This window comes from Coccinella septempunctata, chromosome 2, assembly GCF_907165205.1.
Source record: "Coccinella septempunctata chromosome 2, icCocSept1.1, whole genome shotgun sequence".
In the NCBI taxonomy this organism is placed as follows: domain Eukaryota; kingdom Metazoa; phylum Arthropoda; class Insecta; order Coleoptera; family Coccinellidae; genus Coccinella; species Coccinella septempunctata.
In genome coordinates this window covers 27,546,319-27,560,602 of record NC_058190.1, presented here as the reverse complement: position 1 = coordinate 27,560,602, position 14,284 = coordinate 27,546,319, and the positions used below count along the sequence as shown (strand labels likewise).

At 35.3% G+C, this 14,284-nt stretch overlaps 1 protein-coding gene across 3 annotated transcripts in view; it reads left to right on the top strand.

The window, feature by feature from the left end:
• LOC123306497 (AT-rich interactive domain-containing protein 4A-like) overlaps positions 1–14,284 on the top strand; it is a 51,114-nt gene that overhangs the window by 33,659 nt on the left and 3,171 nt on the right. For all 3 annotated transcript variants that reach the window (XM_044888534.1, XM_044888533.1, XM_044888535.1), the window contains 3 exons: positions 4,060–4,342; positions 9,701–9,914; positions 14,076–14,188. In XM_044888534.1, coding sequence (XP_044744469.1) covers positions 4,060–4,342; positions 9,701–9,914; positions 14,076–14,188 — 610 coding nt within the window. The remainder of the gene's footprint in view (positions 1–4,059; positions 4,343–9,700; positions 9,915–14,075; positions 14,189–14,284) is intronic.

Genomic DNA, 14,284 nt, shown 5'->3' with positions numbered 1-14,284 from the left:
ATTAAAGTGTTGAAATTCTTTGAAAAACAGAAACTGCGATATCAGTAATTTCAAGATATCTACGTCGCTGTTTAACATGTCATCACATGTTTACGTTGCATCGTCAATTTGAGTGACTACATGCATGCTGATATCCTGTTGAAACACTGTTTTTGTATCTGGTTTCATGCGTTTTGGATTATAACAAATATAGTATTCATACATACATTTTGAGAATGTTCATCCGTTAAAAATAACTTTTTATATGCTAAACACCCCCCCCCCCCAAAAAAAGGGTAAAAGTGGCATGTGGTGTGTAGTGAATACTTCTAGTAGGTGCGTAGTATGCGTAGTATAATTTTTTAAACTTCTCTTCAGTGTTTAAGGCTATTACTTGTTATTCAATAGTTAGTTTCACGTTTTTTTATGTCGATTTAACGTTAATGAACATTTTAAAGTAGATTTTTTAAATTTTTGATTAATTTTGGCACACACATTTTGGAAAAATGTTTTACTGTCGTCTTACCTTACATTGATTATGAATCGTGAATATGGAGAAAATTGTGGGGTAAGTGTGTATAGAAGCGCGAAAAATAATTCGTGTAGTTTTTAATCTTCGTGAGTTACTAGATTTTGCTGAACACTTACACAACTTGTCATTAATTTTTTTATTAATTATTTATTTCATGATTTACGTTTGGTTCCCATGTGAAATTTGTTATTAAAAAAACATGGTTTTATACAAGGTGTACCAAGTTCGAGGGCCTTTCAGACGTTTCTGGAGAACTGGACTTCTTGAAATCTGAAAATTTGGATCATGATATTGTTCGACATTATCAACTGAGCTGAAATCGAGGCTAAAATATTCTTGAAGCCTTAGCACTTTCAGTTATACGGGGAATAAACGTAATTTTTCCAAAAAAAATTTTTTTTTACTTTTTCTTTCCTGATATGATTTGAACAGAAATATATTCGAAATTGAATACTCTATCATATCAGAAACGAAAAAATCGAAAAAAAAATTTTTTTGGAACATTTATTTCCAATCCTTGTATAACTGAAAGTGCTCACGCTTCAAGAATATTTTAGCTCAGTAGATAATGTCGAACAATATCATAATCCCAATTTTCAGATTTCAAATAGGTCCAATTCTCCAGAAACGTCTAATAGGCCCTCGAACTTGGTACAGTTTATGGTCTGCGGATAATCGAATAAAACTTTTCGACCCTTCCTGTCAGACGTTTCAATCTGTGGCCGTCAAACCAACCGATTTGAATGAATAATTTAATGATGATTAGCGAAAACTGTATATTCCCAGCACTCGATTTTTTCTTAGCACTCTTAGCTCTCTTAGCAAGTCAAAAAGACTTGCCCTCTTCCGTCCAAAAGAATTCAGAATATCGCTGTTTATTAGAAAGTGCGAGTTGGAGTTATCCCTCTCCTATTTAATCCTGTCATAAATCAGGTAGAAATTCTTAACTTTCCGTTTTAAAGTACCCTTTCTACAAAGCTTGTATTCTTAGAATGGTAACTGAAATATTCAAATATCTATGAGAATATTGGCGGAGTACAAAAATACATTGTAATACGCACCTTTCGCATTGCCTTCTTCCAAGAAATCCTGCAACGTTGCATTTTGGCCATTCCCAAAAATGTCGCATGGAATTGAGGTAAACACTTCTTTATTGGCTCAGTAATGTGTAAGTTGAAATCGTGGCGAGCTCTAGAAATGTTATGTTTATGTATGTCGTTTTATGATTTTTTATTGATTTACTATATTAAATGTATTTTGCTTTTGAGTATCTTATTTTGCGGTTTAATTTTCAGCCAATTATCATTGATCGGTTGAAAAAGAATATTTTATTTTTCCTCTTGTGGATGCACTTTTTTCGACAAAGATTTGGGTTTTTCGAGAACTTTAAAACAACAAAAATTCGGTATAATAACTTTGGAAGCTGAAACTTGAAAACGGTTTTTGAAGTAGGGTATCCAATATAAGTTAGTCTATGACTTCAACGCTAATTGAAACTAAAAAGTTTTATTAATTCTTGAAATACAATGTTTGCCATTTATTCTTTGAAAATAATATCTCCAATGTGGACACCTCTTGCGTTTCTGCAGTACCTGATTCTAGTAGATTGTAGACCTGTGCTGTCACAAAGCCCAATTGTAGGTGTCCAATCACAGGTTCTTGATGAGCCAATTTATCGTCCGTTTATTTCAGTATCCAATTGGCAGTTCGGCGCATGGCATGATCTTGTGGCAAAAGTGAATGTAGTAAAGTTAGTCTTTGACTCGAAAAAATATTTAAACTGAAGATTTTTGAGGTCATAAGAAAAAAAATTTCCAGACCAGTTTTTCCGAATCGGCTACATTCAAAAGATACAGGCTGCTTTTTATTTCTAATTTACAAACGGTTTTATCGAATGGAATGAATTTGGTAATATAGTTTTTTATTTATTTGATGAGTCTTTTTCGATAAAGATATCATCCACGTCTTCTAGTTTTCTCATTATTACCATTACGTACCATAAAAATACCAAAAATTCTAAAAATCCAACTCTTGAAACTAAGTTGCATGCTATTCAATGAATATATTTTCGTTTTGTAAAATAAAAGTATTCCTCATATTTTCTCGTATAATGCGCCGTTTTCCAGTAATTTGATGTTCAAAAATGAAAAAAATCTGTAATATTCGGAACACTGGGTACTTTGGCTGAATGCAACTCTGTGTAAAAGATTCACACATGTGTAGTGTCATAGCTAGGTATTCTGAAGGTAATTTTGTTTCTCCAAGAGTGGCATAGCTCATTATGAAAACTTAAAATGGCTATATCTTTTTATCAGGGCCGAATCGGAAAAAATGGAATAGGAAAAAAGTGTTTCTTTTGATCTTTAGAATGAATGTACTTTTTAAATATTTGTACAATTCAAAGACTCGCCCTGTAGTCTCCATTCACTTTTACAAAAGTACACGGTTGGCCATGAAAATTTGACACATTTCACACTGTACAGTACAAAAATGTGAGGATATGACGCTTGTCAAATCATTAAATTATGAAAATGGAATATCAAGATAACTTATTATCTTTCTTGAAATTTTTATTCCCTTGTTTCAGTCCCTCATTTCTTAGCATCGATATCTCTACTATTATGTAGGCCACTAAAAAAAAGTTCTCTTTAAAAAATATATATACAATCCGATGTATTGGAATTACAAAGATCTGCTTATCAGCAGGCTCATTCGGTTTAATTGGAAATTTGTCTGAGTGGCCTAAGCAGCCGTAGTTAAAGGAAAAAGAAGAAATCAACGCTATGTTATCGTTATCCGTTCTAAGTACAAGTCTCAGTAATTACTTATTTTATCACAATGTAAAATTATTTTAAAAAATATGAGTTATGATGAACATAATTAACGTTGAAACTAATTGAAGGGATTCCAAATCTAGTTATCTGCATGTAAATAAGAGATTGATTTTTAAATATATTTGTTTCTGCTATGGAAGAAAATTAAATTACCTGGAAGTTAAACTGTACAATAATATCTCGTATTATGTCACGTGTCGTGGTTTAAAAATTTTGTGAAAATCATATAAGCTGTTTCAAGTTCAACTATCAGTTAATATTACTCCTAAATCATTGAGGGATCTGACACTCTGCAAAGTCTGATCATTAATAACGTAATCAGGATCCGGATTAAGGGCACCAGGCTCTACACACTTTAATGCGTATAGGGGAAGTTGCCAGTCGATGATACATCTTATCACTGCGTCTAGGTCGCTTTGCAATGTGGGTTGTAGAGATGAGCGGTTAAAGAGTTTAGCTTGGAATACACTGTCTGATTGTATATCATATTTCAAATCACTAGGAATAGAGTATAAAAGAGATAGAAAGGGACCGACGGCCGATCCTTGGGGTACTCCGCTCAGTACTGGTCCCTCAGTTGAATATGATTTTCTCATATAGATTCAAAATCTATCCATTACTGCTCTTTATTGATTTTTATTACAGTTTGAATCTTCTACCCACTTCAGAATCGAGTATTAAGAATTTTCAGTTCACAATGTTTATCTATTTCAGGAAATGAAGGATAATTGGGACAGCAATATGTCGACAACAGAAGTGCCTACCAATACGACGGATGATTCACAGACAGAAGACCAAAGGAACTTCAAATTCGAGGAATCGGTAGAAACCGAGAATAAACAAGAAAAACAGAACGAAGAGGCCGAAACTAAAAGCATTTCAGAACATGTTGATATCGAGGATGAACAAAAACAAGAAAATGATTCACAGCTTCATTCAATGTTATTGTGCGAAGAAACTATTCCAAGAAGTCCTGCACCTCCGACTGAGACAAATGGTATGTTATTCTTCAGTATTATTCGTTTTTTTAATTATTATTGGTTTTCTGAATATCTCCCCTATTTCAATAATATTCGAAATGCATATTTTTTTTCATGATACAAGTGTGAGAACTAAGCTAATATATATTTATTTGATGTATATTGTTGTGAATCAATGATATTGTTGAAATCATAAATGGAATAAGGTAGGTGAATAAAGAACGAAATTAAATCGAACTATTAAATCACAATCATTTGAAGTATTAACAGAAATACGATTTTGTCGTGAAAGTCGACCATAGTTTTGTTCTAATTTGAACTCGTCAGAGCAACCGATGAAAATGGAATCAACTCCCTCGATGTCAGTACTCGGTATGGTCTAAGATGTCTAAAACTCTGGTGTATTCACTGATTCGATTTTGTTTTTAATTTCGTGGGGATATGGGATCAGTTTCGTTTTTTCCACTGTAGGTAGCGCTGATTAGAATTTGACAGAATTTTGACAATATCAATTGATATTTGAAAATTTTAATACTTCCCTACGACATACGAATATGTTGTATTTATAAGCAATTATTGGTGTGTAAAAATGTATTTGTTTCGAGAAAGAGGTGTAGAACATTCATTTATTCATCATGTCGTTCAGTAAGTTCAGTTTTCTATATGGACAATCAAGAACTACACAACTACAGCTAAGAATTCGGTATTGTTGGAATTTGAGGCAGAACCAAATCAGATGAACGAACATTTGGGACGGATATAGCTAAGTTTTATTGCAACTTCATCAATATTTCAAAGAAACTATTGGAAATACGTAATGTGAATTGTGGGCATGTAGTGAGAAACAGAAATACATAAATCTATTCAAGTCTGTCCTTCAAATATTCTGCATGAGTAGATATAGTGAATATTCCCTTTCCGTCAACTGAATATATTGGATATTTGACCAATCAACTGTGTTGAAGCAAATGACATGGTGGCCCGATTCGCTGAAATGCTGATGCATACAAAAAGTTATAAGTGCACACACCAGTATTTTAGACATATTAGTATGGTCAAATAATACACCCTACCTGGAAGCATAGTCAACGCTTCCACTACCAATGCCTTCAAGAATGTTTTTGATCGACTATAGGTCCCGTCTGTTTCTCAGTATAGTGTAATCTACACTGCACCTTAAATCAGCTGATTTTCGGTGTAATTGCGAAAACGAATGAAAAAAACACTGACGTTAGGTTGTCACGCTCATAGACTAATAATTCGAATTCGAAATATGGTTACGTTTCTCAGAAGATGTGTTACTTTTTCATCCTCTTGTAAAGTGATGAACTTATCGCAAATTTTAAATTTAATCGTATCCATTTTGAAGTAGATTACTGTGACGTCCGTGACATTAATTTCAAATTTTGCATTTCACATCACATAACACTAATATTACACCTCCTTTTGACTAGGTGTAGATGAACTACACCTCCTCTACACTGGTGTAAATCCAATCAGCAAACGAATACTAAAATCGAGTGTAAATTACACCGAGTGTAGAAAAGTGCTACACTTTCTATGCAAACGAAAGGACCTTGTGAGTGTGGTTTATTTAATTGTGATTTGTTTTGTTCTGTTGATTTATCATGTGGATGTAATCATTTTTCATTTATTTACTTCGGTCAACTTTTTTATGTAGAATTGATTATTTATAGGTTTATACCTCTACTCTAACTATATTCATAATAAAAATAATAAGAAACTACATGAAATATATCGCCAAGGATGCCTCAGTGGTGGATGATAGCTGTCGTTATTGCTGTGCAACACATGAAACTATCCAGCACATCAACGGTGGATGTCAGAAGTTCGCGGGCACGGAGTACAAAAACAGATATGATGCCGTTCCCAAGATTATTCACCAAGAATTGGCACTAAAACACCAAATTCTAAGTTCGAAAAAGGTTCCTTATTACAATCACCATCCGGATGCTGTATTGGAAAATGAACATCACAAGCTCTACTGGGATCGCACGATTCTCACAGACCAGAAAATAACCCACAATAGACCAGACCTCCTATTGCTCAATAAGGATGAGGACAGATCACTATTCATCGATGTGGCGATTCCATATAATAACAATCTTCTAGATGAAAAATTTCAAAGTACAGAGATCTCGAGGAACAAACCAGGAGACAGTGGAAGCTGAAAGAATTCAAGACCATCCCTATTGTCATATCATCTACATGCTATCAGACAGAAATATTTTAACGTGGTTAGTTTGGAGTGCCGAAGGGCTGTGACTGATGTGTTGATGCTTCAGAAACTTTTGGGTGGCTCGTTGGAGCCGGGATTTCTTCTTGAAGGTGTCGTTTTTTATACCCCCCGTGTTTCCTTTAGGAAGCATCAATTATTTTACCTCCCTAGAAGAAATACCGTGGCTGCTCAAAATTCTCCTCTTTATAGAATGCAGGGGAACGCTTCCAGGCTCGGGGAGATATGTGACATATTTTTCGACAGTTCCAGAACGGTTAAGAGTAAAATGTTGGAGGAATATTTCAATCAACTCTAGTTTCGTTGCTTTATTCGGGGAGTTTTAGATTTCATTTATTTGTATTTTTTATTCTCGTCACTTGATGGTGTCTATGGGCGGAAATGATGGGTTTTGTAATTAAATTTTTTTGTTTTTTTTTCCATATTTAAATATAGCTCTAAATAAAATTTTTTTTCATGTATACAGATTAATTGTATTTTTGAAATAATTCTATGTTTATAATGCACTTTATAAGTTACATTGTGGATACCTTTTTGGGTGTGAAAATCACCTGTGTGTATTCCTAATCTATAAATAAATAAATAAATAAATAAATAAATAAATAAATAAATAAATAAATGCCTGATACCTAAGAAACTACCAGAGAACTTGAGGAAACTTCAGTTCGACGACTGAACGACGCCTTCTGGCGGTACTGCTGGGAACGGCGAGAACTGTACGCAAGTACATGGGAAATTCAGAGGAACACCGTCTGCTCCGACAGCATTCGATTCCATACCCCACGAATGGCTCTTGATTATTTCCAAGGAGACTCGCTGAGCCCTCTGTGGTTCTGCATTGCCCTGAACCCCTTGTCTCATAGATTGAATTCTACAGACAACGGATTTGCCATCGAAAGCGGCAGTAGAACTGTGATGAAACTGAATCATCTCTTTTACATGGATGATTTGAAACTTTTTGCATCTACTGAAAAACAAATGCATCAGATGCTGAAAATGCTAGCAGAGTTCTCTGAAGATATAAAAATGGAAAAATGTCGTCTTCTCAATATGACGCGAGACAAGATAGAAGACGGCACATTGTAACTCAAGGAAGGTGCAGAAATCGAAGTATTCCAAGAGGGAGACACGTACAAGTATCTAGGGATTAAACAGGCTAAAAGGATCAATCAGAGCCAGATGAAGAAAGAATTAGCTGAGGAGTTCACTAGAAGACTGAAAAGGATAATGAAGACTGGTCTAAACAGCAATAATCTGATCGAAGCGATTACTTTTGATCAGTACTGAACTACTCATTCGGTATCATCACTTGGACCACCACCGATTAAGCAGCCCTACAGAAAAAAATAAGGACGATGCTGACAAAACGCAATAAACATCACCTCAAAAGCTCAATAGAACGAGCAGAGTTACCACGACATCTTGGGAGTCGAGGAACTATTGATTTGTCCAATAGGGAGATTGAAGGACTTCTAGAATATTTCCTGAACAAGGCTGCTTCATCAAGACTTCATCAAGCAGTTTGTCATGCCGATAATTCTACCCCATTAAAGCTGCAACAGGATCACATGAAAATCGTCGGAAACTCGAATTGGACGAAACCTTCTATAGAGTGATGCAGAAAGCGTTAGTGCTGGAGACGGTAAGAACGTACGCAAGTTCCGGGAAAATGCAGAACATGAAAGAGAATACCATCCACTTCGACAAGAGATGCGGAGAGTTCAAGAACCCAACGAACACCAGGGACAAGGACCGATCCACATTAGGAGGCCGAGGAGCACGACCATAAGCCCGAAAACCGAGAAAGGGCTTCAACAGAGTTTAGTCCTTTTGATATCTGAGATATCTGGAATAAGTGAATGGAGTGTGAAAGCCGCAAGGCTAAAGTCATGTAACTGATCAAAACAAAAGTATTGCGCTTGATTCATAACCGGAACGAAATTCCTTTTCGAAGTGATAGTTTGCAGCCTGCAAGCAATCTTGACGATTTCGACTTTTGTGCTAGACTTGAATTTCATCACGAATGGTTACAGAAAACGCCATCTGCCTAGCTTCCTTGCCGGAGTGCACTTCGGCCAACGAATTTATGACGAATGCAGCTTGATCGTGAAATTTTTTCATAATAATGAGTTATGAATCATATCTTCATCCCCCGAAAAAGTTCAAAATGTCCTGGTGAATTCAATAATCAGCGAAACTCAAAACACGCAGCGCATGTACGCGCTAAACAAAACAACAAAAAATTAAAAAACCTCATCTGAGCTTTCAAATGCTGTTTAATTCTTCCATAAGCCACAGGTTTTTTGTGAAGAGGTGAAGCGGGGATCAGCGTGGGTGTTCGTAATCAGTGCAGATGAAATCAGCCCAAAGTTACCCAAATAAGTTGACAATAACGCTCGGTTCAGGATTAAACCAAAATTTAAGTTGATCCTAGATTAACCTGACAGAATTGAACGAAAATGTCAAAATAAATCTAGGATCAACATCAATTCCGAACCGAGCAACCGGGCCTTTGTAAACGTACCGCAATATTTAATCTATTGGTTCACTAGACCTGCTCAAACTGCGGTCTTAGCCGACTGCGCCACAAAATATATGAAATTATTACGGGATATATTTGTCCACAAGCAGAAGGCTGTTGAAAAAAGTTTCAACACTAACGACAGTTAAATTTTTTACTATGGTATTATTTTGATGAAAAAATGGTTCTTCTGCAACAGCTCTGCAAAAAAATTCTTTATCTCAGAAACTATTCGCAAGAGGACTCAGATTTTGCACGAATTCTCCAAAAGTTATTTTATAGCAAACTACGAATATATACAAAGGAAATGTATTTCAGACCCAAGAACTAGTTTTCAACTTGATAGGATCCCTATTTTTGGAAAGATTGGGAAAATAAATTTTTGGGGAGCTAAGCAGCGTTCGCGAGTTCGGCGAACCGCATAGTTATGAATTTGAACAAACACGTAAAAGCCCCCATCTTCACCTCAATGCCTTCTTTATTTTCTCTATCTACCACCGTTCAAAATCTATAGTTCATTCTCATCGAAAACGGATTATCGTTACAATCATCTTTTACACTGATGAACATATTTCTCAATGAAACCTTTTTTTTCAGTTGAAGAACCTGTGCGACGCAGTAAATCTGCATTGGAAATGCCGTTTGCCAGTGTACCAGGAAGCAGCAATAACAAAAGTATGCTCTTAAATCCAAATCCTGCGAAGTTACACCAACAAACAACTTTGATGATGCAGATTGAAACTGAGAATGAAGGCAACGCTTCACCTCTCAGTTCTGCGGAAAGCACGCTCAGCAATTTGTCTCCGAGGGGGTAAGTGACATATTTTTCTTGAGTCCTGCTGGAGGAGGTACTTTTGCCAGAATTCATTGATTGTCTGCATGCCGTTAATTTTTCAGCTCGAATTCATACTCGGACAAAAAAACTATCTTCCTAATTTTTCTAACCTGGAAAACTCTACATATACATATTTAAAAAGGAAATCGTGTTCTTCTGAAAATAATACACAAATTGCTTCAATATCCTTTACTTTCAACAAATAGTTAAAATGCACAGTGCTCAAATTGTTTTACTTGTTTGAAGTTGCTTATAACTACATTGCATTATTTGTACAGGGTATCCCAAATTATTACTATTATTATTATTATTGAACCAGGTTACAGAGTTGAGGTACATTTATAACCTATAAACTCTAACTTACAAGTAATGAAAAAAAAAAAATGCTTGATTTTGGCTGTTTCTGGTACTTCTAGACTAGATAGGCAAAAACGTTGAAAGGTGTCCTGGGCTCGATTTTCGTGAAAAGTCCATTAGTGAAAACCGTTTCATGATATCTTCATTTGTTTTGAAGATATAACCAAATTTTGATATTTCATCGATTTCGAAATTTTTTTTTTTATTATAATAGTTGTTACAAGCAATCGGAAAAGAACATTCTATAAGCTCATTTGATGGCTTCAGAGCAGAACGCTCCTAAGTGTCATGATGAGGTCCTGTCCAGTGACAATTCCTCTTCAAGTCTCCTTCAAATCTGCTGGCCATTTTCTTTTAAGTCGCCGATCGCTCTGCAATTGAGTCAGTGGTTGTAGCAAAGTGTTTGTGTGGCTCTCAAGCTTTGCGTGATGTTTGGTGCTGTTTTCTGTTATGACGCTCTTTACATACGGTATCTTCAGGTCTTCGTGTAGGGTTTGATTTGTAACGTACCACGGGATTGGTTATCATTCTGAGGATTTTAGATTGGCTTCTTTGGATGATAGACATGTTCGAATTGCTGGTACATCCCCAGATCTCTATTCCGTAGGTCCAGATAGTTTTATAGATGAGAATTTTATTTTCCAGTGATAGTTTTGACCTCCTACCAATGAGCCAGTGTAGTTCCTTAACTTTCAGATCTATTTGTTTTCTTTTTTTGACTACATGCTCCTTCCAGGTAAGCTTTTTATCCATGTGTAATCCGAGGTATTTCACTGTAGGGGATTCTGGTATCTGGACGTTGTTAATTTTTACTGGTGGACACTGGCCTTTTCTCAGTGTGAAATTGACTTGTACAGATTTGGTCTCGTTGATCTTTATTCTCCATTTATGCAGCCATTCTTGCACGAATGCATTCTTTTTTTGATTTTGTAGTATTCGAAAAAAAATTAGCTTTTCAAAAATATATATATGTCGATATATTACTCACATCTTCTAGGAAAAATCAGCATAAAAGTGAAATAATCACTAACTGTTGAGTATCTCATACATTTTTCTATGAACAGACATCGAATACTTCAATACATTAGTCGATAGAGTTCTATGAAATCATAAACCACAAAATAAACATGTTACAGTCAATTCGAATAAAAATCGAGCAAAATTTTTATAATTAATTTTAATAATATAAGTCATAAAAAGTTCTCGAATTGAGCACCATTTTTCTCTAAACAAATTCGACTTCTTTTTCTAACAGAACTCACCGTATTGAACAGAACAACGCGGGATATGTCTCCAATGGAGTTCCTGACTCTCTGCTCTAAAGCTGTCCTATTAACGACTGGAGCCTTGAAAATTTTATTCTTAATATATCCCCATACAAAAAAATCCAAAGGATTGAGATCTGGTGATCTTGCCGGCCAGGCAATGGGACCATGCGTGCCCATCCACTGATTCCCGAATAAAGTATTCAATTTTATTTTACTTCGTTGCGAATTATGGCCAGTGCGCCATCCTGCTGATAAAAAAGCAACCTCGATTCACTTAGAGGAATATTGTCAATATACTCCTGCAGAATCTGCATTTTGGCCACACTCAATGAAGCAAACTAACATATAATATTTTTCAAAATGTTCATACATTCTTGAAAATCAATTATTTCTACGTAGTCAGCAAACATCAAAATATTGATAAATGATTTATTTTGTGACTTCATATCGTTTTGCTATGAAAGATTGACTATATCTATGGCAACGCTTCCTTTCGTAAATAACCTAGAGCAAAAACTTTATGAAAATTGCTTCATTCATAGAATAATGTATGAGATACTCAACAGTTAGTGATTATTTCACTTTTATGCTGATTTTCCCTAGAAGATGTGAGTAATATATCGACATATATATTTTTGAAAATCTAATTTAATAAAGTTGGTAATGACAGTCCTATAAATATGGGACTGCAAATGCTTCGTATTCGAGATACCTACAGGTTTTAATTTGAAATTTAAATTGTTCATTAAATTATTACCCCCCCTCAGAAATTCAGTCTAGGACCGCCCTAGGTTCAACGAAGAAGAATTTGAATGGAACTGAATACAACCTTTGAGTACTCAACTCATGATGTTGATCAACGGTGAATTTTTGCGAGATTATGTGTTGATGTCCTGTTAAACCACCGGTAACGGTATGGTTATTCCCACCATTAAGGCGGAAACGCATTATTAAAACGCGACGCGACCCGATGAAACGTAATGCGTGCTGAGTCGAATCAAATGTATTGTTTTCTATAGACCAGAATCATACTATGAACACCCGACGCGACGCCACTCGCGTACAATTCACCCGTTCCAGACGCGTCAGCTCGCGTCGCGTGTTAATAATGTGTTTCCGACTTTATTCCTTCTCACTAAAATGTTAAACCCAACCCATTGAGTTGGGGAAGTTACGATGAGCAATGGATTCAAGTATTAGCAGCCCATAAATTATATTTTTTCAATACATATAATAAAAATTAAATTTTTTCGAAGTGAATCGTCATGGAAAATAGTTTCCAGAACAAATATGTGAGAATTATTTTCGCCAGGAAATTCCAACTGACTGAAATTATTTATCAAAATCCAATGTAAGTCCTCATTTTTCGTGGTCACGAAGTGCCACACCGAGCATCGATCTTTCCATCTTACGTTCTGTAATTATAAGCTTCTTAGTTCATGTGACCGTTAAGGTTAAAGTTTCGGCGCCGTAGGTCATAACCGGCAAAATGCACTGGTCAAAAACCCTTCGCTTCAGAAAAACTGGAATATTACTCTTAAACACACTCCCAAGTCTGTCATACGTAGCCCAAGAGAGCGTTATTCTTCTGCGCTTCGCGGATTTTGCAACATCCCTTTATTAATTCTTGGAGGATATCCCTCCAAGTGTGAGGTTATCATTATGAATACGAAAAAAAAAAGAAATGCTCATACTCGTACCTTTTATTACAACTCAAAACCTTATACTTACAAAGATATCCTTGTTTTATGAATATGCCTTGCCGCTCGGCAAAGCCGCTGTGTATGTGGATGCATTGTCGGCTTGTGCCAACGTAACAGCTTTACATGCCATTTATATCGCCTATTATGCTTCGCTCCTACCAGTTCAAGTTCAAATTACTTTTTCATTCTGTGATATGTCGTTCTTCGACTTTTCCTGAAAGAGAAGACTTTATTTTGAAATATTTGCATTTATCCTCCTTTTTTTGAAATGATATGTTATATGAAAAAACAAATTTAAGTTGGGGGAATATCACAAAATACAATATACAATTATATGAGTAACAACAATAGACAAAACTCATTTTACATTTTCTGCCTGTTAACAACCATAAATTGCAGACTATAATAAAAAATCTAATATATTCTAATAATTGAACTATTTTACTTAAATTCGACGTTGCCAAACTGACTTTCAGTTAAATTGAACGTTAGAAATACATTTTGTATTTCTAGTTGTTAACTGCTTTGTCCTACGCCAAACTAATTCATTCTATGTGCAACCAGGATAATGTTCGCCTAAAATAAACTAATATATTGTGAAGTTTTCAGGCCAATCCCGATTTCTAATGTATAAGTTACCATTATAATATTACCTCTGAATTGATATTACAAAATTCTTCATAAAGTTTCTGTTATGAGGTGAAGAGTCCCCCAGATCTTTGAAACCCTTGAAAACCCTTTTCTAAACTAAAAATAAAAGCCTGTTTTCCTGGGGTGAATGAGAAATTTAATTGTACACTACTTTTCAGTAATAATGGCGGATTATCACCTTATTCCCAAAATAATGACAATAGCAACACAAGAACTGAGTTTCAAGAGAAAAGAACCAATTCAAACAAAATGTCCGCATACAGTGATGAGGGTGAGTAATTTTTTTCACCTTCTCCAGTTCTAGAAAGAATTGAATACTTTTCTTTATCATTTCAAATATGTTTCACAGCGTCAATTTCATTCTCAC